General features: G+C 53.7%; 1 protein-coding gene across 3 annotated transcripts in view; it reads right to left on the bottom strand.

Moving 5' to 3' along the window:
* Positions 1-3,260: 3,260 nt before the first annotated feature.
* The window catches only part of ASB2 (ankyrin repeat and SOCS box containing 2), a 43,922-nt gene continuing 24,812 nt past the window's right edge, over positions 3,261-22,370 (bottom strand). For all 3 annotated transcript variants that reach the window (XM_049898305.1, XM_049898304.1, XM_049898306.1), the window contains exons 4-10: positions 21,101-21,261; positions 19,886-20,041; positions 16,929-17,174; positions 12,858-13,029; positions 8,620-9,184; positions 6,857-7,010; positions 3,261-4,044 (exon numbers count right to left, since the gene is read on the bottom strand). In XM_049898305.1, the coding sequence (XP_049754262.1) occupies positions 3,908-4,044; positions 6,857-7,010; positions 8,620-9,184; positions 12,858-13,029; positions 16,929-17,174; positions 19,886-20,041; positions 21,101-21,261 (1,591 nt within the window). In that variant the 3' untranslated portion in view covers positions 3,261-3,907. The remainder of the gene's footprint in view (positions 4,045-6,856; positions 7,011-8,619; positions 9,185-12,857; positions 13,030-16,928; positions 17,175-19,885; positions 20,042-21,100; positions 21,262-22,370) is intronic.

Consider the following 22,370-nt stretch of genomic DNA (forward strand, 5'->3'; position numbering starts at 1 on the left):
GGCTGGGAGAGCCTCGGCCCCCACCTCAGGCTCCCCTAGTGAGGTAGGTGCGGACAGCGGGCTCTAAGCTGCTCAGCGGTACAGCCTCTCCCCATTGTGTGGGAGGGGTGAGGCAGGACGGGGCAAGGGCACCTCAGGCGGTCACTGACTCTGCCCTGGCAGCCCTGGGGGCCGAGGGGCTGGGCTCCTGCCTCATGCCAGAGTCCAACAGGTGACCTTGCGTTCCTGCTGCAAACCAGGGCGGCAGGAGGGGCCTTCGCCTGCCCGATGCCCTAGAAACCAGACTCCCACATCTGTTCATCTGCCACCACTGTGCAAACCAGCCTCAGTTGTCATTTTTGTTCTTTGTAAATACTAAGAGAGTTAAAAGAATAAAGACGTTTCTTTTGCAGTTTCCACATCTTGGGTGTCTCGAAGCTGAATGGTCCCCAGCCTGGGCCCCAGGGTTCCCAAAAGCCCTGGAAAATGCAGAGGCTGGTTTTCATGTGACGTGGGGCTGGGCTGTCCTCTCGGGGGCCCCTCGCTCCATCCGTAGGAAAGAGGAGGTGGGATGAGAACAGTCCCCTCTGCAGTGTCTTCTGGCTCCGCTTATGGCCTCAGAGCAGAGGGAGTGCCGAGGTGCTTCTGCCCGGCCCTTGGTCAGAGGGGAGAATCAGTTCAAACAGAGTTTCAGCCCCTTGTGGACAAAGTAGCAGGTCGTTTGACCGAATTATTCCTTTTTTAAGCGTAGCCTTTGATTCTATGTCCACAGACCAAAAAAGAAAAAGGAAGTGAAACTGTGTGGAGAATGCAGATTCCCAGATGAACTACGGCTCGCCCTCTCCAGGGCCTGGTACAGCACCTGGCACACACCAGGCACTCCACTGATGTGCCTGGGACAGTGCTCAGAGGGAGGCCCCAGCGGCAGGGAGGGGCCTGGGTTTGCCCTGAGGGGGCTCAGCTAGCAAGCCACAGAGGGCCTCTCCCTGCACGTGGGCCCAAGTGTGGGCCTGCCAGGGGCGCTGGCTGCTCATGGTGTCAACACACAGCTCGTAACTGACACACCCAGCACGGGGCCAGCCCTGGCTGGGACTGTGGTGCCCAAACTAGCAGTATGATGCTGGACAATTCCCCCCTCTGTACCTCAGTTTCCACATGTGTAAAATGGGGGACTAGCTAGGGGAGAGCAAAGAGAGGCATCTACCACTTCACCCCACAGGCATCACTGACTGCCCACGGGACTCCTCTGGGGCCCGAGGTGGCCTCAGAATCCTTCCTAACACAGGCGCCGGTGAGGGCTAAAGGCCTTTCCTACTCTGCCTTGTTTTTGCTCCAGGCTCCTCTGGAGCAAGGAGTCCCCATAGAAGGGGTGCTCACTCACAGCGTGGCCGGTTTCTGGTGGTTTCTGTCCCATGCCCTCAGATGCTCTGGAGCCATGGAAGCTGGTGCACCAAAGGCAGAGCTGTTTTGAGCAATTGTGTGGCACACGGGTTGGGAGGTCCTCAGGTGGGACTCTCAGCCTCAAACTGCTCTGGTCTTAAGGAGCAATGAGAGGCTGTCGCCATGGCGGCTCTTTCAGATCCATTCTGATGTGTCTCAGCCCCTCCTAATGCCCAGAGTTAGGAGCACACACCCTGGACCAGATCATCTAGGCTCGCATCCCAGCCCTGCCACCTACAAGCTGTGTGATCGTGGGCAAGTTCCTTAACCTGTGTGAGGAAACCCTGCACAAATCACAAGTGACCTGGTGGCGTCTGGGGGTCCTGCCACACACTGTCACAATCATGTTCGCAGACAGTGTGGCCCACAGAGACACAGTGCTCAGACCATCCAACCAGCCACACTCCCAGGGAAGGAGCCCAGCTCCCGAGAGGCAGGGCTTTGTAGGTGCTGCCCGAGCCTGGACTATCCCTCTCACCTACTTCTTCAGCCTCACATCCTCCAGGGGGCATCTCCCTGGGGCAGCGTCCCCCTCCGACCTCAGATGGGGAGAGATCCTGGCCCCTGCCTGTTAGGACTCCAGCATATAAGTGATCTGTGAAATGCCTAGTTTAAGGGTTTACCTGATACCCAGCCCACTCCAGTGCACCCCAAACAATCCCTTTCTGGCACCCTGTCATCCCCGCTGCAACGTCTGAGATTAAATGCTCTCCCCCTGAACTGCTGGGCCAGCAAGGCATTTTCCAGTCAGAGTCTCCTCCTAATCACACGCTGAACCCTATTTGGTAACATCCCCTGAGCCCTCGGGGCTGAGCACCCCCAGTGGCGGAGCGGGGGGAGATCCTGCAGGCTCTGCCTGGTCTGCAGCAAGGCCACCTGAGATTATGTCCCTGAACTAGTGGGCTGAATCCCCAGGGCCTGCTGTGTGTGCCCAGGCAAGCTCCCTCCCCTCTCTGGGCCTTTTTCTCATAGGTACTGTGAGGAAGTGGGTATGACGTGGCCAAGTCCCCGTGGCTGGGAAGTACTGCTTGATGGGTGTTTTCCTCTTCACGCAGACCCTGAGATTTATTGATTTCATGAAAACCCAGAATGTCAAAGCCAGCAAGGCCACTAGGGGCCACCCAGCACCACACTCTGCTGTAAACCAACCCAGTGCCGTCTCTGTACAGATGAGGAAACTGAGGCCTTAGAGGGGCAGGCCAACGGCAGAGCTGGGCCTGGAGCCAGTGCCCCTCACTCTTGCAGGCCATGCTCACGGAAAGAGGCCACGTGGTCAGCAGAAACTGCATCTGACCTCCTAAGGCTCTACCAGGTCCTGGCCTGACATGGCACTCAGCAAGGCGGCCGGCTCTAGCATCAGTGCAGAGCAGCCCAGACTCAGGGGGCTTTCAGCACACTTGCAAAGACTGCAGATAAGTCACTGTAGTTTCCCTAGAAACGGACACACCAGCTCCGGGACCTCGCTCTGCCCCAGCTCACTCTGTGCCCACAGAGGGAGGGGACAGGCTGCTCACACACCCAAGTTCAGAGTCTTTGCCGCGGCAATGATGGCCATCATTTCAGCACCTTTGCTCACAGAAGCATCCAGATCATTTTTATTGTTTTTCTCCCCCCATGTCTCACTTTTGTAGCAAAACAGGAGGAGCAGAAAGTGAAGACAGGGTGCCAAGGAACACATGTGTGCAGGACAACCCCAGTGTCGGGAGACCCTGCTTGTGACGAAGCTCCCGTTTCCATGGTGGCTGAACCAGGAGAGAGAGCCCCCCCACGCCCACCCCCAACACAAGCCAGCGGTCTCTCCTGGTGCGTGAAGAACACAGCCTCTTGCTGTTTCAGAAGGCCAAGCAAAGGTGACACGTAACTCTGCCCCCACCCCGCCCAGCCCCCACTCCCGCCAGAGGCAGTGCTGAGGACCACAGGCCTTGGGGGAGTCTGGCGAGGGGACTGTGCCAGGCAGGGTGTCACCCGTGCAGTGTTTATTGTACTGAACACAGCCCTCAGGGACCGAAGGCCTCCCGGCCCTGGGCTATGTCTTCATGGCGAAAGCTAAGAAGACAGGCGCAGGGTTTCACAAAGTGGGAGAGGCACCGGGAAATCTGCAGTGAGGCTGTCCAGGAAAAGCAGACTTGTCCCTAAAAGTTCTCCAACCGAGTTGGGGGCCGGGGGGGGTCCCCTGATGGTCCCCCTTCCTCAGCTGGCCTCTCTGGCCCCAGGATCAGAGGTCTCTGCCATTCCCAACGGCAGAGAAGGTCTGGGATCTACTCTCTGGTTTGAGAACAAACATGACTTTTCTTCTACTTGACATGGTCTGTCCTCTGCTCTGGGCAAAGCTCTGGCCCAGAGACCTTCCGAGACCACGGTGCAGCCCCAGCTGATGGGGAGGAGGCCTGCAGCCTCATCTATCCAGGTCCCCTCAGACTTGGGGATGCCACCATCCTGAGACTTAGCAAACACAAACTGAGATGCCACTCCATCGTCCCTACGGCGGCTACTGGGTGTTCTCATACTTCAGGTATCTAATCAGCCTGCCCGGCAGCGGCAAGGTGTCTAGGAGTTTTATCCGATACTTCCCAATGGCCTTTCGAACCCGCAGCCGGCAAAGGTGAGCCAGAGGTCTCGGAGGTTCTAGAAAAAGGAGGAAAAGAGAGATGCTGATTTGTTGATTGCAATCACCAAACGGCGTGCATTCACCACCCCGGCATGTGGGGCGGGTGCCTCGACTCCCCCCAGCCCTGAACCCCAGTCCCTGCCAACTGGAAACACTTGCAAAGCACCTTCCAACTTGTCACTCATCATATATCCCCACAGCCCACGGAAGTAGATGGGGTAGGTACCAAAACCCCACTTCACAGGTGGGGAAACAGAGGCTTAGCAAGGTGACAGGCCTTGTCCAGGATCGCACCGGGGATGGGAGCCGGCAGCTCCCAGCTCCCAGCTCCTCGCCCCCTGCCCTATCCTCTACACACAGCCTGGAGCCCCAAACATAGCCTTAGCAAGGGGTCAGAGAGTGGGACCTCTAAGTGCCCCACAGCATGGAGTTCAGCTCTGGGCTTTCAGAAGGTGCTCAGGGGCCAGGGTGAGGGGCTGGGCAGCTCCCACTGGGCTGCCTAACCTGAGGCCTCCTAAAACCAATTCCCATTGAGTCAATTCTGACTCACAGCGACCCTATAGGACAGGGTAGAACTGCCCCGTAGGGTTTCCAAGGAGCGAGAGCCAAGAGAAGACTGGGCGTACGGTGTGTGTGGAGCGGGTAGAGGCGCCAGGTGGCTGAGCATCCGCCTAGCTATCATCTGCGCTGTTCACTGGGCCCGGGAACTCCAGGCTGGGCCGGTGCCCACCACTATTGTGCTGCTGACACTTCTTCTGCCCTTCGATCTACCTCAGGGCAGACCTTCCCTCTGGGAAGCTCAGCACCTTTCCTGGCTGAGTTAAAACTGCACTGGTGGGACAGGGCCACAGGGGCGGCGGGTGTTCCTGCTAGCTACAGATTCTCCATGTGGTCCTGGGCTCATCAGGCCATCTCTCGGAGCCTCTGTCAGCCCTTCTGCCCAGAATAATGACGTCAGCTTCACTGCATTAAATGAAAACCATGTGGGAGGGTGTCTGCAGATGGAGGGTGGGCATAAAGTAACCAAAGTGGGTACTGGTTAAGAGCTACGTGTTCTGCTTGTTAATAAATGTTCAGAGCACACTGAGGATTCTCCACGGTTTTCCCTGGGACACTGTTTCGTTCTCAGAAATTACCCTTCTGCAGAGGGAGTCCCTGGGTGGGGCAAATGGTTAAGTACTCGACTGCTAACCAAATGGTTGGCAGTTCAAACCCACCCAGAAGCACCTCGGAAGAAAGGCTTGGCAATCTGCACCCACAAGGTCACAGCCTTGAAAACCCTAAGGAGCAGTTCTACCCTGCACACAAGGGGTCGCCGTGAGTCGGAAACGAACAACAACCCTTGCCTAGGGAGAAGAGGGGGACGGGGACAGTGAGGGGTGCAGCCGACATCTAGTGTGGACTGCTCCACCCTCTAGTGACCAAGGGTCATGGTTACAGCAACCAGCTACTCATTAGTTCAGTAATGTTTACTGAGCATCTAGAACTGTGCCCCATGTGAACAAGCAAGTAAATGCCCCTGCCCCCTGTAACCTTATCAAAGGCCTCGGTTCAAGTTCTTTACAAGCTTTTGGGCAAATGAAAAATCCTGTGGTAGTTTCGGGCTCAAAGAGGCGTGGGGATCAAGGAGGAGCTGCGGTGAGTCAGAATCAGGGCCTGGCGAGTGGAACACATGGGCAGGCAACAGTGGTTCATGCTTTCAGCCACCTGAGAGAACGTCGCAGCACTGGGATATAACCACGTGCTTCAGGTCGGTCTGGGGGACACGTGATTGACAAACACTTTGGAAAAGAGGACTGTGCCCTCAGAGCCGGAGAAAGCCCTGGGGGAGCTGAAATTCCCCTGGGCAGGTGCCTACTTCCCACCGTCAGCTGTGGTGCCTAGTTTAACTGTTTCTGACACCTCACCTGCCCAGGTGTGCTCACAATGCCTTCTCACCTTCTCGGTCTGACTCAGCCAGGCTGCCGCATCTACACTGAACACATTAGCTGGACCCTGGCCGAATCCTACTTCACTGTGCCAGGCCCACACATCTGCACACACCCAGAGCTGAGAAGCTGTGCCAGACCAAGACCTTATGACCCAACCACGGGCTGGCAGAGCAGGAAGGGAGCCGGACGCTGGATCTGCCCACCCTCCTCGCTGTAGATGAGGATGCTGAGGCCCGGACAGGGGCGGGCCTACAGTCACACAGTCCCTGGCAAGGCTGGGCTCCAAGCTCAGGGATTCTGCTCCTAGATCCAGGCTGCTCCAAGTGTGGCCCACGGACCAGCAGCAACGCACCACCTGGGAGCGTGCTGAAATGCAGACCCTCAGGCCCACCCCAGACCTGATGCATCAGAATCTCCATTTTTAACAAGATGCCTGGGTGCCTTATATGCACTTTATGGTTTGAGGCATCCGAGACCACTGCTCTCTCCTCTACTCCACCACACTGCCACCTGGTGACCCACAAACACAGGCAACTTAACCCCCTGGGACCCACAAACATGGGCAACGTAACCCCCCGGCTCTGATCCCCCTCATGGAGCTGGAACTGTTTAAAACACTGTGGGAAGAGTTAGTGGAAAAACCATGGATTGGGAAACCTGGGCTTGAATCCCAGCTCTGCTACTAACTAGCTGTGTGACCTTGGCCCTGGAGGTTCAATCTCTCTGAGGGTCAGTTTCCCCGTCTGTAAATCAAGGAGAGACTGACACACTGTACATGACACAGCACTGACCGAGCACATAATAGATGCTCATGAAATGTTAGTAAGTCATGGCCCTGGGTCCTGGGCTTCTCCAGTGAGCAGGGATGACCTGCCAGCAGCCACGGTGGCAGCCCTACCTGCCTTCTCCTTGATGACCGCCCAGTCCTCAAAGCTGTCAATGTGCTCCTTCAGCCGCGAGCAGAGCTGCACATTGCCCACGTAGTCCAGGAGCACGTCAATGATGGGCCCCGCCCAGCGGCTCACCTCCGGGGCCGAGAGGATCTCGCAGAACTGAGAGAGAGCACACGCACCAGCTTCAGGAGCTCATCCTACAGGTGAGGAAACCACCGAGGCCAGGGAGGGCAGAAGGCATGTCCAAGGGCAGACACTGAGCACATCCAAGTTAGGCTCCAGTTCTAGAAATCCTCCACACTCTCTAATCAAAACAGGCTGCTGCTGCCAAAGGGGAGATGGGCAACTTGGGCAAGTCATATCAATGACCTCTCTGTGCCTCAACTTCTTTGTCTATAAAATGGGCATACTAATACCAATTGCCATTGAGTCCACTCCAATTCATGGCAACCCCATGGGTTTCAGAGTGGAACTGTGCTCTATAGGGTTTTCAATTTTTTAGAAATAGATCCACAGGCCTGTCTTCCAAGGTGCCTCCGGGTGGGCTCAAACATCCAACCTTTTGGTTAGCAGCTGAGAGCGTCAACTGTTTGCACCACCCAGGGTCTCCATAAAATGGGTATACAAAGATAAACTTCTTTGCACACAGTACCAAAAAAAAAAAAAAAGCAAGCCCAGTGCCGCCAAGCCGATTCCGACTCATAGCAACCCTATAGGGCAGAGTAGAACTGCACCATAGAGTTTACTAGGAGTGCCTGGCGGATTTGAACTGCCGACCTTTTTGTTAGCAGCTGTGCCACTTAACCACTATGCCACCAGGGTTTCCACACAGTAAAGAACAAAAAAACCAAACCCGGTGCCGTCGAGTCAATTCTGACTCATAGCAGTAGGCACCCACAAATGATGGCCGTTAGCCATTATAATTATTCCAATAGAAGGAGGTTTCTAACTTCCCCTTCATCCCTAGTTCTGACTTTTTAAGTCAACACCACGGACAGGTCCTGCCTCTGGATCACTGACTTTCTGCACCTCTTCAGATCTTATTCTTACCTGCTCTCTTCCCCTTCCAGATCCCGGTCACTTAACATCCTATTCAAGCTGTAGGTTGCTGGGGGTAACAAGCTCTTCAATTACACAGAGTTCCCTGCTAATCCCTTGCCCCACTGTTGGTGCCTTAAGTTCTCAGAGACCAAAGACCAAGAAAAGGATTTAATTGTTCATGTGACTCCGTAAGTTCTGCCTACGTTGACTCCAAAGCATTTAACCACTAGCCCACACTCCCTCCAAGGTGGGTTAACCACCAACCTAGGCGCCTCAGAAACGGTTAACCACTAGTCTACACTGCCTTCAAAGTATGTTAATCTCTGGTCTACACTAACCAAAGTATGCTACCTCTTCAAGTTCACACTCTCTCCAAGGCATGTTAACTACTAGTCCACACTGCCCCTAAACCGGTTAACCACTAGTCTATGTTGCTTCTAAGGCTCGTTAACCACCAGGCTAAGCTGTCTCCAAAGCAAGCTAACCACTGGGCTACACTGCCTCTGAACACGTTAACCACTACTAGTCTTCACAGCTTCCTGAGCTAGTACCGCAGAGGTCCTTACACCTACAGAAGAGTTCAACAGACCCCGTGGCCCCCGTGCCCACCCACTTAGAACAGTCCAACCCGCTCCTGCGCCCTGTGGTCTAGACCACGCCCACTCTCACCCCGCCCACCCAGGCCCCGCCCCCGCGCCTTCCCCACCTGGGCCCCGCCCCCGCCCACCTGCACCACGCTGGGCCCCTTGTCAGTGGTGGGCGCGTCGCTGAAGCGGTTGGAGCGCGCGGGGGCTGGCGGGTGCGGGCCGTTGCCATAGAGGCACGAGAAACAGGGCTCGCCGTCACAGCCGAGGTCCATGAGGAACTTGAGCAGCGTCAGGCACTTCATGGCGAACATGATGGTGGCGGGGAAGGCGGTGGGGTGCGTGGCGATGTAGGCGTCGATGTTGGCGCCGTGGTCCAGCAGCAGCTGCATGGTGCGCAGGCAGCCGTGGCGGATGGCCACGAGCAGCGGGTTGAGGATGTCGCGGTTGGGGTCGGCGCCGGCCAGCAGGAGCATCTCGGTGGCGTGCACGTTGTTGTTGACCACGGCGAAGTAGAGCGCCGAGGTGCGCCGGTCCTCGTACAGGCGCGCGCGCTCGGGCGCCAGCGGCGCGTTCACGTCGAAGCCGGCGTTCAGTAGCCCCTCAAGCACCGTGTCGTGGTTGCGCTCGGCCGCCAGGTGCAGCGGGCTGATGCCACTGCGGCGCACGCGCGTGCGGCTCGTCACCGGCAGCAGCATCTGCACGATCCTGCGGGCAAGCAGGGCACGCGCGGTCACCGGGCTGTCGTCACGATGGGGCCGGCCGGCCGGCCAGCAGGGGGCGTTGTGGGGCGCAGCCCAGCCACTTCCCCAGTTACAGTGTGTGGAGAAGGGCCTGTGACGGCCGCCGACAGGGGGCGCTGAGGGGCTCAGCCCAGCCACTTTTCTAATCGCCGTGTGTGGGGAAGAGGGCGTGATGATCCTACCAGCAGGGGCCGCTGTGGGGCCAGCCATTCTCACGATGACCTTATTGAGAAGGGGATCTGTTGCTGCCTCCCCGTTACTGGAAAGTGAGGCTCAGAGAACTTCAACAACCTTCTCAAGGTCACATCGCCAGTAAAGGATGGGTCTGGGCTTCAGACCCAGAACACTTAACCTTCAAAGTCTGAGTTCTTATACGCCTCAGTGAGGGTGGACTGGGGTATCAAGAGTCTCCCACCAACTTGTTTTAGGCTCAGGGGTGTTGCCCATTCCTAGCTCAATAATCTGGAGAATTGACTGGAGGGTCCCAAAACTCAAGGTGTATCTAAGCTACTCCCTGCAGCTTGCAGTAGAATCTAGGTGAAGTTTGGAGGCAGACTCTGCCCAGGAGGGTGGGACAGTTAGGGAGAAGGCGTGGGAACACTCAGCCATATCTGAGAGCTCAGTCTGCCGGGAGCCTTCTAAAGACTTTAATCCTTACAACAACCCACAGAGCCCATCTCATCATTTCCATTTTGCAGATGGGAAATATTAAGGGTCAAAGAGCTTAAGAAACTCGCCCCAGTCAGGAGATCTGAACCCACCTCTGACTCCAGGGCTGAGCTGTCCTGTACCCTTGTGGCCTCGGTGGAGCAGCCAGCTTTTAGGGAACAGGAGGGGACAAACTTGTCTGGCCCAATCATTCCTCCCGAGCCCTGGACCGCCGTCCGTGACCATGACCTCACCTGCTCCCCTCTCCTGTGGGCCTAAATGCCTCCTCCCCTGAAGGCTTATTCTGCCTCTCCCTGCCTTTGGCCTGGACAGCACTGGACAACCACTGCCCAGCCTGAAGCCCCCTGCAGCCGCAGCTGGGCTCTCCTGCTGACTTGGCTACCACTTAATGTATATTAGTTCATTAAAACCTCCCAACAGCCCTATGATGTGGGCACTAGTGTTATCCTCATTTTACAGAAGAGCAAATGGAAGCCCAGAGAGGGTGTGTGACTTGCCCAAGGATGCACAGCCAGTAAGTGAACCACAGCTAGGCAGTCTGACTTCTCATGTAGCAGTCAGGGTGACAGCTGATATGTCAGGGACTTTGCAATCTTCACAACCCGGTAAGGTGCCTGCCACGTCTTACCATCCCTCCAGCCCCATGGGGAGCCAGAGCAGATCTGTGGCCTTCATTTTAGCATGTGTGGCTCAGAGACCTGGAGTGACTAATCCAAGACCACAACGCAGCTTCTGGGCTCGACCCTAGGGCCCTTGACCCCTTGTTTTTGCTCTCTTCCCCCAGGCTCCCTGCTGCCCACGAGGACAAGCCCCTGCCACCCTAATCTGTCTAATCCCTGCTGACAGGTCACCTTAAAGCCCTGCCTGGTGCTCCAAGGATGACGTGGCCTTGGTGAGGGAAGCAGGTGCCACCAGGCTGGTTCCCACGCCTCCTGGCATGCCAGCTTCCTGGAAATCCGATGCCAGCGACCTCCTGCTAGGATCTCAGTGGAAAGTATTATTGTTAGTGACTCTGTGTTTGGCTAAAATCAGCCTCCAAAACCTCAGAAGGAAATTTGCACACCCAGGGGGGCTAATTGCCTCCTAACTTCTATTTGTGTCGGTGCAGGAGGCCCGACCTCGCTTTGCAGACATGCTGGTCACAGGCAGGGCTGGGGCCTGGTCCTGGACCTCAGCCACCACCAACAAATGCTCCGTAACAGCCATAATGTGCCTGAGCACGGGAAAGAAGAGTGGGCAGGGCCGCCCAGGGATGCTGGCCAGATGGCTCTGGTATCTCCAGCAGGTCACAGCTGGCCAGATGGGGCTGGAATCTCCAGTGGGTCACAGCTGGTCTCCAGCACTTCCCTGGCCAACCAAAGGAAGGGGGCAGGAATGTGGGAACTGACCGGCCACTGCCTGGGGCCCCCGAGCATCATCGTGTTAACACAGTGCAGCCATCTTTGTGAGACTGCGCCATTCAGGAGGGGCTTCAAACCCTTGAAGATGAATGTGTGACGATGATGGGGCTGGAGATCAGTGTGGCCAGCCCTCCCATTTTATAGAGGGTGAAACTGAGGCCTAGGCGTGTGGTGGGGAAGGGAGTGAGGTCGGACAGGTAAAGCCAGGGCAGAATGCTGGTCTCTGGGCTCCTAGGGCAAGGCCTCCCCACGGTGCCCCACTCCTCCTAACTGAGGGGAGTGGTCGACACAGGCAGAGGTCTCCCCACTGCTCCCACGGAGCTTTGTGGCTCCAATTGCACCTTATGAAGAGGAACCAAGATAGCCACTACCCAATAGAACCCTATGTGTCTCTGAGACCTCGCTCCCTGTCTGTTCCCCCGCCCCATGCAGGGGTTGCGGGGCTGGCTCGCACCTTGGACCCCTTGCCTGTAACTGGCCCCCTGCCTTGTTCCAGGACCCACCAGTATTATCCAGGCCCTGGCTCCCCACCCAGGATCCCTGTCTCCAGATTTGATGTTCTGCATGAACTCCAGCCCTGCAGGGAATAGAGCAGAGAGCTGCCAGCCAAAGAGGCTGTCCTCAGCATCTTGAGGGCCCAGCATGGGGGCTCAGAGTCAGCTGGACCTGGGTTACACAGCCAGATCTGCCCATCAGTGCTGGGCCATCTCAGGCATGTGGCTTAACCTCTCTGAACCACACCTGCTTCATCTCTAACAGAAGGGTACTTAATGATAATGGTTGTAATGCTGATGCTATGATCATCATCAACATAAACTAGGCAAGTCATGAGTCAATTCCAACTCATGGCGACCCCCTGTGTGTCAGAGTAGAACAGCCTCCATAGGGCTTTCAGTGACTGATTTTTCAGAAATAGATAACCAGGTCTTTCTTCTAAGGTACCAAGCACGTTAACCAGGGACACCCAATAACTGTAGCCACCATTTATTGAGCTCTGTAAGTTGTTGTAAGCACTTTGCCTTCCTAAATAATAGCTACAATAATATCACTGCTGGTGACTGACTGTGCCCAGGCACTGTGCATAGCAAGTGCTTACACGTTTAACTCATTTCATCCTGGAAACGACCCTAAGAGCTGAGCACTTTATCTCGTGTAATTCTCTGTAACCCAGACTCATATCAGATCCCCTAAGTGGGATTCCTATAGATGTGGCATTTGGAGCAATTGAGCTCCTGCCACCTACAAACTGTGACCTTGGGCAAGCCACTCAACCTCTCTCTGTCTTAGTGTCCTCATCTGAAAAATGGAAAAAATAACAGCACCTGGCTTACGGAGTTGTTGAAAGGAGCAAATACGTTTACAACATAAAGTACTGGTAAGTGTTTGCTTACTTATTATACTGTTTGCTGTTTTTTATGACTGTTGCTGTTTTTGTAGGCATTCACTTCACGCTTGCTAACTGCTGAGAGATTTTCCCCTTTTCCACCCTAATGGCGCCCCTGGGCCTCCCAAGGGGAATCCTGTGGGCAGGTCAGTTGGAGAGGTGCCCTGAGGGCAGGGCAAGCTGACCTGTTGTTGCCCTTCTTGGCAGCCACGTGCAGGGGCAGCATGCCGTCCTTGTTGGTCTTGTTGGCGTCGGCACCCTGCGACAGGAGAAACTCCACCACCTCCTCATGCGCATTCTTGCAGGCCTCATAGAGGGCGGACGCGCTGTCGCTGGCCTGTGTGTTGATGTCCGCACCTGGTGAAGGAGAAGCGGACCATGACTGATCAGAGCCCACCCCAGGCTGGGCACCCCGTGCTAACCACCAAGATGCATCAGATCATTTTAACCACATTACAACCCTTGGAAGGAGCCCTGGTGCCACAACAGTTAAGCACTTGGCTGTTAACCTAAAGGTCAACGGTTCGAGCCCACCCATTGGCTCTGAGAAAAGACCTGGCAATCTGCTCCCCAGAAAGGCATATCTACTCTGTCCTATAGAGTCACTATGAGTCTGAATTGACTTGATGACACACAACAACGACCCTTGGTAGGGAGGCATACACCCTGAGGGCCCCAGCTCCCTCCCACAACATCGAGACCCAGGGGCCACCAGCCTGAACAGAGGCCTGTCTTACAGGTGTCACTATGATGCAGGCATATATCGGGCACTCAGGGTGCACCAGGCACTGTGTTTTCTACGTGTTGTCTGTGAAAAGCTAGCTAGTGAGGCCAGGTAGGATAAGGTGATTCTCTTACCTCCACGTCGCAGACGAGAACTCTAAAACAGATAACCTAAACAACGCTTCCCACCCCCTAGACCACCTAGATCATAAGCAAAGAGCTAGAACTTGAACCAGATGACCGATGGCTGAGGACACGCTCTTAACCTTCACTGTGTGTAAGATGGGGGCTTTCCCAGCCCCAGGGGAATGCAGAACCTTGGTAATAAGTTGAATTGTGTCCTCCAAAAAGATACGTTGAAGTCCTAACCCCTGCTGAACGTGACCTTGATTGGAAATACGTCCCTTGAAGATGTTGTCAGTTAATAGAAAGTCAGACTGGTGTAGGGTGGGTTCTGATCCCATCCAGTGGTGTCATATAATAGAGGACAGACACAGAGAGACACACAGGGGAAGATGCCATGTGAAAATGCATCTACAGGCCAAGAAATGTCAAGGGCTTTATCAACCACCCAAAGCTGGGAAAGAGGCCTGGGACAGTTCCTCTCTCAGAGCCCTCAGAAGGAATCGACATGGCTGATACCCTGGTTTGGATGTCTAGCCTCCAGAACTGTGAGACAATCAATTTCTGTTCTTTAAAACCACCCACTTGTGCTATTTTGTTATGACAGGCCTAGGACACCGGGGCAGCCCCCAGTAGAGGAAAAGTTTATTAATTGGGATTTGTTCTCTTCTGCCTTGGGGTTCAAAGAATAAGAGGGGACTCGCTTTCTGTCTCCTTTAAAGAAAACGCTCAAACCACGTTGCTGGGAGGAGGGCTGGAGCCTGATGCCAGCCTGCCAGCAGCCCAGTCTTCTACGCCTCCTCCATCTCCTGGGGGTGAAGGAGAGAGCTGCCACGCACACAGTTTTCTCTGCAAAGGGGCACAGCCTGCTCACTGGGCCCTCCTGACTCCGGAAGGAAATAGAACTGAAGCAGTTCAAAGTTGGTGAGGGCTGAAATCAAAAGCCTCTGTTAACCACAGCTGCTCTCCCCTGAGCGTTCTGCTTATCTCAGACATTCTGGTGATTTTTAAAATGTTCGAGGATGGTGGGACTGGCTCCCGGCCTAATGGAAAGACAACAGGACGTGGACCACTTAAAGTTTCCGTTTCACTGCTCACAAGCTGTGTGGCTCGAGCAGCCTTTTGGAGCTTCAGTTTCCCCATCTGTCTACCAGGAATAATAGTACCTACCTCTGGGGGTTACTGGGAGGGGTAAATAAGGCCACGTAGGTAACTCTTGCAGAGTGCCTGACACGGAGCAGGTGTTCAGCTCTTGTTGTCGTTAGTTGCCAGCAACCCCATGTGTACAGAAGAGAACTGTTCCATAGGATTTTTAGAACTCTGACCTTTTAAAAGCAGATCACCAGGCCTGTCTTCTGAGGCACCTCTGGGTGGGTTTGAACAGCCAAGCTTTCAGCTAGTAGTTGAGCACTTAACTTTTGTGTCACCCAGATGCTCAGAAAATGCCAGTAAATCTCCAGGATGGAGGCACCAAGCACGTGAGGCCAGTTCTGCCCTCCACCCCAGAAGGGGGCCACAAGCACTTTAACATTCCACCATGCTCTCAAAGTCATGCTCCCTGGAAGGCCTGGACCCCGCTAACAAAGCCGCCTGCTCCACACAAGAAAAATATTTGGATTTTAAAAGGGACTCGGCCCACGGAGGGAACAGACCCTGACTCAGAGCATCAGCAGGAGACCAGGTCAGATGTTAAGAGTTAGCTGGCTTCCCCCACACCCGCCGAGCATCCAGCCTCCTGGCCTGGGTTCCCAGGACCCTGCCCGTGCCCCTTTGTTCTCAAGCTGGTCAGTCTGCATTTGTCCCTGGCTGAAAGCAGTGCCTTGGGTCCGTTTTCCCAACTGCTCAGGCATGTGCTGAGAAGTCTGCTCATTGGGGCACAGCCCTGCTCTGGTAACTCTCAAGGCCCGAGGTGGGGTGATGCAGTAGAACCAACATGCAATTTGGAGCCAAGATGGACATGGGTTAGAATCCAATCCCTGTGACTGTGTGAGAGCTTTAGCCAGTCATTAACCTCTCTGAGCCTCAGTCTCCTCATCTGCAAAATGGGACGAGAACAGTATCTACCTCGTAAGCCTGTGGGGAAAACTCCATTCATCCAATCTGTGTTCATACTTAGCACAGTGTTTGACACACAGTAGGTCTCCAGTAAATTATGCCAATTCAGCCCCAAGGTCTGAGTTATTTTGGCCTCTCTAAAAATTTTTTTTTTTTTATTGCTAGAGAGGGAGGGTTGCTTCCCATGAAGAGGGAGAAGAAATCAGAGGGGGTCTTCAGGAGAACAGAATGTAATACTCAATGACCAAAGGAACATCAACCATTGCCTCGGGTCTTCTGCTACTGCAACACCATAATGCGGGCAATATTATTTTATCTTTCCCAGTTACATATGTAAAGATATTTCGCAGGCACAGTCCAAAGACCTGGGCTTAAATCCCAACTCTGCCACTAATTTGCTGTGTGACCTAAAACAAATCATTCTCCCATTCTGGTCCTTGGTTTCATCACCTACAAAATGAGGAGGTGATGTGAATGTTGTCTGAGTTCCTTCTGGCTCTGAATGTGACATACTGGAAACAGAAGTGGTTGTTGGGGTGTCAAGAGACCTGGAGTCTGCCTTGCCGTGCCACTAATTTGCTGCGTGACCTTAGAGAAGTCACTTCCCTTTCTGGACCACAGAGTCCTCATTTGCAAAATGAGGATGTTGGGCTAAATTGTTGTTGTTGTTGTTGTTAGGTGCCGTCGAGTCAGTTCTGACTCATAGCCACCCTAGGTACAACAGAACAAAACACTGCCCAGTCCTGTGCCATCGTCATGATCGTTTTTATGCGTGAGCCCATTGTTGCAACCACCGTATCAATCCATCCTATGGAGGGTCTTCTTCTTTTCCACTGACTGCCTATGTTACCAAGAATGATATCCTTCTCCAGGGACTAGTCCCTCCTGATAACATGTCCAAAGGATGTGAGACGAAGTCTCATCATCCTCGTTTCTAAGGAGCATTCTGGCTGTCTTCTTCCAAGACAGATTTGTTCATTCTTTTGGCAGTCCATGGAATAGCCAATATTCTTCGCCAACACCATAACTCAAAGGCTTCAATTCTTCTTCAGTCTTCCTTATACATTGTCCAGCTTTTGCATGCATATGGGGCAATTGAAAACATCACGGCTTGGGTCAGGCTCACCTTAGTCCTTTAAGTGGTAACTACGTGATATGTGTGCCCCCACTCCCCATGTCTGTCCTAACTGCAGACATCACTAATGGATCTTAGCATTATTTCCCACTGACCCCAGACACAACCTCAGAATTCTTAACCCAGCACTTGAGGAAAATGCTATCTTAGAGCTGATCTCTGAGGTCCTTCCCAGCCGTGCCCTGGGGACTCCATGACCCAGGAACTCTAAGTCACTCACCGTGCTTGGCCAGGAACCTCAGGGCCTCCAGCTGCCCACTTTGGGCAGCCACAAACAGAGGGGTGATGCCGTAGGCATTCTTGGCTTCCACCTTGGCACCTCCGCTCACCAGGATCTCCATAGCCTCCAGGTCATTGCGGGAGACGGACTCATGCAGAGCTGTCCAGCCTCGGTTGCAGCGATGGTTGGTGTCTGCGTTGTGTTGCACCAGAATCCTTACCGCCTCCACATTCTTGCGTTCACAGGCTGCACCCAGGAGAGAGCAAGACTGTCAGCAGGGTGGCTGGCAGGACCAGGCCGTCCAAAACTGCATCTATCAGTTCATTCACTCATTCTTCAGCCGTTCACTCAGCAAATATCCAGAGTCTTTGCTACCTACCAGGCCCTATGATGCCCCTAGGCTATAAAACTAATTGTAATACTAATGGTAATACTAGTAATAATACCCGCTGACATGTATGTAAAGCTAGCTATGTGCCAGGTACTCTGATCTAAGCACTGTACATCAGTTAACCAATTTAATTCTCCCAACTACCTTTAAAGTATGTACAGGTAGTCCCCCACTTATGACAGGTTACATTCGGATGACTCTGTCGTTAAATGGATTCTAACAGAAGTCAAATACTTTTTTTTTTTTTTTTTTAGTTTTCATTATTATTTCCTTTTATTATCAGTATGTTTACAAATCCAATCTTCGAACGTCTGCTAGTGAAGACCCGAGAACGATAATATCAGCATATTACACACTGCAACATTAAATGCAGTACATATTACTAACGATAAGGTGTACAAAAAAAACTAGACAGTCGTAAATGTGGGTCATCATAATTTAAATATGTCAGAGGTCTGGAACTATCAGTAGTGTTTATTATCCCCTTTTTACAGATGAGGAAAGTAAGTGACTTGCCCAAGGTCACACAGATTGTAAGTGGCAAAGCTAGGATTCAAACCCGGGTCATTGGTTCCAGAGTCTGTGCTCGTAATCACTATGTTGTGATGTAGAACAAGATGGACAACTTGTCTACCTTCCAATCACCAAACCCTTGGGTCTCAAGCAAGGTACAGGTACCACTGAGATCTTGTCAGGATCACTTTTAAATCACCTGTGGCATTTCCTCTTACGATATTTGTGTTATTTGTCACTTCCCTGCCAGGAGGCTGGCTTCTGTCCCCTGGAATGTTCCAGAATCTCCCTAACTCGCCTCCTCTTCCAGTGTTACCCACTTCTGCCCTCCACATTTCCAAGGCCAAAAGAATCTTCTAGATGAGGAGCAGACTATGTATACTCCTGCTCAATACCCCTCCTCAAAGACTATTCATAATCTGGGGTAAAACTTATCTTGCTGAGCACAGCTCGCCAAGTCTTTCTCAAGGTGCTCAAACCTCCGTTTTAAGCCCCATCTCTCTCTAGACCCCAAATGCACCCTTGGCTCTGGCCCAGAGTTATCACCAGGGAAGCTGCAGGGGGTGTCAGTCATTTGGAAGCTTCTCTGGGTCAGTCCAGGGAGGCTAACTGTGCAGTGTCTCAAACTGGACCACAGGCAGGCCCTCACCCTCTGTGAGGCTGGGTTTCCTCGCCTGTAGCGTGGAGATAATAAAACCTTCCTTAGAGGACCCTGTGGAGGCTCTGGGTGAGATGGTGCCTGTGAGGCCGAAGCATAGTGCTTGGCACATGGCAGGAGCACACTCACGACCAGGGCCCAAGCTTTTGGCTGTGACTTGTCCAGCTCCACGGAGCTTTCTTTGGGACACCTGAGGCTGGAGGCAATGGTTTTGGTGCCCAGGCAGGCATGGACTCTGGGGAGACCCGTCCACTGTGGGTCTGCAGTTGACCCGGATACCTGCCACTGTTCCTGCTTGCTACTGGATGTTCCCAGTGCCAGATACTGACGACCCACATGGGAAATTAGAGGTTTCCATGGTTTTTTGAAGCATAAAGGCATCAGTCTATAAGACCCGAAGCTGATTGCTTATGTGTGTAGGCAGGACTGACCGAAAAAAAAAGCCAAATCTGTTCACATCAAGTTGATTCTAACTCATAGCAACTCAATAGGACAGAGTAGAACTGCCCTGTAGGGTTTCTATCCTAGGTCTACCCTTGCTGGTGGTATGTTCCTGGGCAACTTATTTCCCATCTCTGTGCCTCAGTTCCTCATCTGTAAAATGGAGACAGTAGCAGTATCTACCTCTTATGTAGATGGAAATGAGAGTTAAATGAAATAAGAGTTCCTGGCGCATGGTAAGCACACAATAAAAGCCAGCTATTAGCCCAGAGGTACCTTGGAAGAAAGGCCTGGTGATCTACGTCTGAAAAAAATCAGCCATTGAAAACCGTATGGAACACAGCTGTACTCTGACACACGTGGGATCGCCGTGAGTCGGAATCGACTCAACGGCAACTGGTTTTCTTTATTAACATTATTCAGACCTTGAGTCTGGGCTTTGCTCAGGCAGCTAATGAATGTCCTTGGATGATGTCCTGAGGGAGACACAAGTTGTTTATTTTTCTTAAACAAACATCCCAGAGGCACAACATCTCTCGTACCTCCTTGCCTTTGCCTATGCTGTTCCCCCTGCTTGTCCAGCTGGTAAGTCCTTCCTGTTCAGGCTCAGCTCAGGTACCACCTCCTTGGGTATCTTTCCTCTGCACCTCTCCCTCTGCCACCCCAGGCAAGCTCATTGCTGTTAGATGACTGTCACATTGTCCACGTGTCTGTGCCTGCTGGACTTGGACGGCTGCACGGGCAGGGGCCACATCTTTTCATCTTTGGACCCTCGGCGCCCTCAGCGTGAGTAGCACTACTAGTAGGCACTTGGGAAATATTGGCTGACTGTGTGCACGAATGAATGATTCAATGACATGAATTGTGCATCCGAACCAGCCTCTCGCCTTACGTGCTTACGGGATGCCACCTAGCCTCTGGGCTTTTCCTTGGGGAAGTCCACCCAGGGCTCACCTTTATAGAGCGGTGTCTCTCGGGACTTGTTGGAGATGTCAGGCTCCGCCCCAGCCTGCAGCAGAGACAGGAGACAGTCCAGGTGTCCCCTGCATGTCGCCAGGTAGAGGGCCGTTTCCTCCTGCAGGGTGCGCTGGTCCACGGTGCCCGGATATGCTGGGAAGAGAATAAACAGGGAATTCATGAACTAGGAGGACTACTGTGCCCCCCAAACCCAAGGCATTCCCAATTCCCTCCCAGTTCCGAGGACAGAAGCGTACAGCATCCTCTGGCATTAACCAAACCCAGACTGCCCTCATCCTCTTTGTCCTCAACGCTGTCGCTCTCACTGGCTATTTCTGCTGCCCAGTCATAGAAGTCCACGCACACACCGCCTCCTCTGGGAAGCCTTTGCTGGTTGGCCCCCTTCTCTCTCTGAATGACCCTTGCTTTCCTTTTCTATCCCCCTAGCCACTACTGGAAACTTGCGGTCTCACGCAGCTGTCTCTGCCCTAGAGCCTGGGGGGCTGTTCGGGGTCTGTGCTGCTTGAGGACAAAAAGAGGAAAAAAAAAAAAAAAAAAACAGTTACCATTGAGTCAATTCTGACTCACGACAACCGCACGTGTGTCAGAGTAGAACTGTACTGATTTTTCAGAAGTAGATTGCCAGGGCTTTCTTCCGAGGCACCTCCAACCTTTGTGGTTAGTAATCTAGCACTTAACCATTTGTTCCACTCAGGGACTCCTTGAGGGGAGAAGCATGTCTTTTTCAGTCATTCAGGAAGCTAGGGGCCCTGCCTGTAGGTATTACCCATTTGGATCTGCCTCGGGGCTCAGGAGGAGGTGGGGCTACCCTAGGGTTCCCCAGAGGTGGGGCGGCCTTGGCTGCGCACAGGCACAGCTGCGTGTCTTCCACACCACATCTATCAGCCCCTGGAATCTTCATCCTGGAACAAGCTGCAGTGGCTCTCCAAAGGCCAGCCACCCTCATTCCTTTTCTAGGAACTGGCACCCCTGTCCTGGGAGGCCTGGAGAGGCGGCGGGGCGGGGGGGTGTGCTGGAGGGGGTGGGGGACAAGCCACTTCATCTCTCCCATCACAGTGACCTTAGCAGCCAAACAGGTGCAACAGTCTTGTCTTGGCCGCCTCACGGAGCTCTAGCAGGAAGGAGTTCCCTCCCACTCCTCCTGCATCCCAGCCCCACCTCAGGGGCCCCAGCCACGCTCTCTGCCCTCACCTCGAAGCAGGATCTTCAGGCAGCCCAGCTGGCCGTAGTAGGCTGCTTCATGCAGGGGTATCCAGCCCTCCTTGTTGGGCTCGTCCAGGCTCTTCCCTGCCTGGATCATGGCCTTCAGAGCCTCCTCATCGCCGTCCTTGATGGCCTTTATCACTGGGTCCCTGTGACAGCAGTGGGGAGGGGTTGTCACTCTCCCCCAGAGAGAAAGTGGGAACTGGAGGTGGCCAGGAGTGTGGCCGGCTGTGGGGTCACGCAGTGCAGGATTCTCGGCCTGTCCCTTGGCCCCCTGCAGCCCAGTGTCCTCAAGGTGAAAGGGGGAGGATGACTGTTTCTGACCCACACAGATGTACACTCTGAAAACTGTCCCCTCTGCCCAGAACTGGCCCTGACCTAGCCCCTCCAGCCCTCAGCCTACCTTGGCTTCCTCAGTCCAGAGGACCGCAAACTCCCTGACTAGGTCAGCCCCCTGACCAGGAGCCTCAGATGACCACTGGGCTTGACAACTCATGTTTCTCCCCCCACTGACTATGAGCTCCCTGAGAGCAGCACATGTCCCTCTTCATGCCTTACCGTTTCATCCCCAGGCCACAGTGTTCTTCTGTATCCCTCACCATTTTATTCCCAGGCTCTGGCTCAGTGGCTGGTCCACAGGGAGCGCTCAGAAATATTGGTCGTGTGAAAACTAAATGCGTGAATGAACGAATGCTGACCCTGGCATATGATAGGAATTCCAACATTTCACTCCTTTTCCCTTCCGTGTCCAAAAAGACCACCTCTTCCCCTACTAGAGTTGTGCTTGTTTCTTTGTGAATTATGTTTATTTACACTTGATCTTGTTCAAGAGGGAAGGAGCCCTGATGGCGCAGTAGTTAAGTGTTCAGCTGCTAACCGAACAGTGAGTGGCAATTCAAACCCACCAGCTGCTCCTCAGGAGAAAAATGTGGCAGTCTACTCCCATAAAGATTTACAGCCTTGGAAACCCTAGGGGGCAGTTCTACTCTGTCCTATAGGGTCGCTGTGAGTTGCAATCAACTCAACGGCAAGGGGCTTTTTTTGTTCGTTTGTTGTTCATGAAGGTAAATGTGGGGGCGCTGGCTCAAGTCTTATCCATCGCAGCCCCCTCCCTGTGCATGTCGCTGGACTCGGGGCTTTTCCACACCTGTGTCCCTGAGTTGAGCTCACATCGGGCACAGAGTGGACGCTCAGTAAAGCTCTGCTAGAAGCAGGCGGAAACATGGCAGGCGCCTTCTGCAGGTGGAACTGAGGCTCG

The sequence above is a fragment of the Elephas maximus genome, chromosome 10, assembly GCF_024166365.1.
Source record: "Elephas maximus indicus isolate mEleMax1 chromosome 10, mEleMax1 primary haplotype, whole genome shotgun sequence".
Classification (NCBI taxonomy): Eukaryota; Metazoa; Chordata; class Mammalia; order Proboscidea; family Elephantidae; genus Elephas; species Elephas maximus.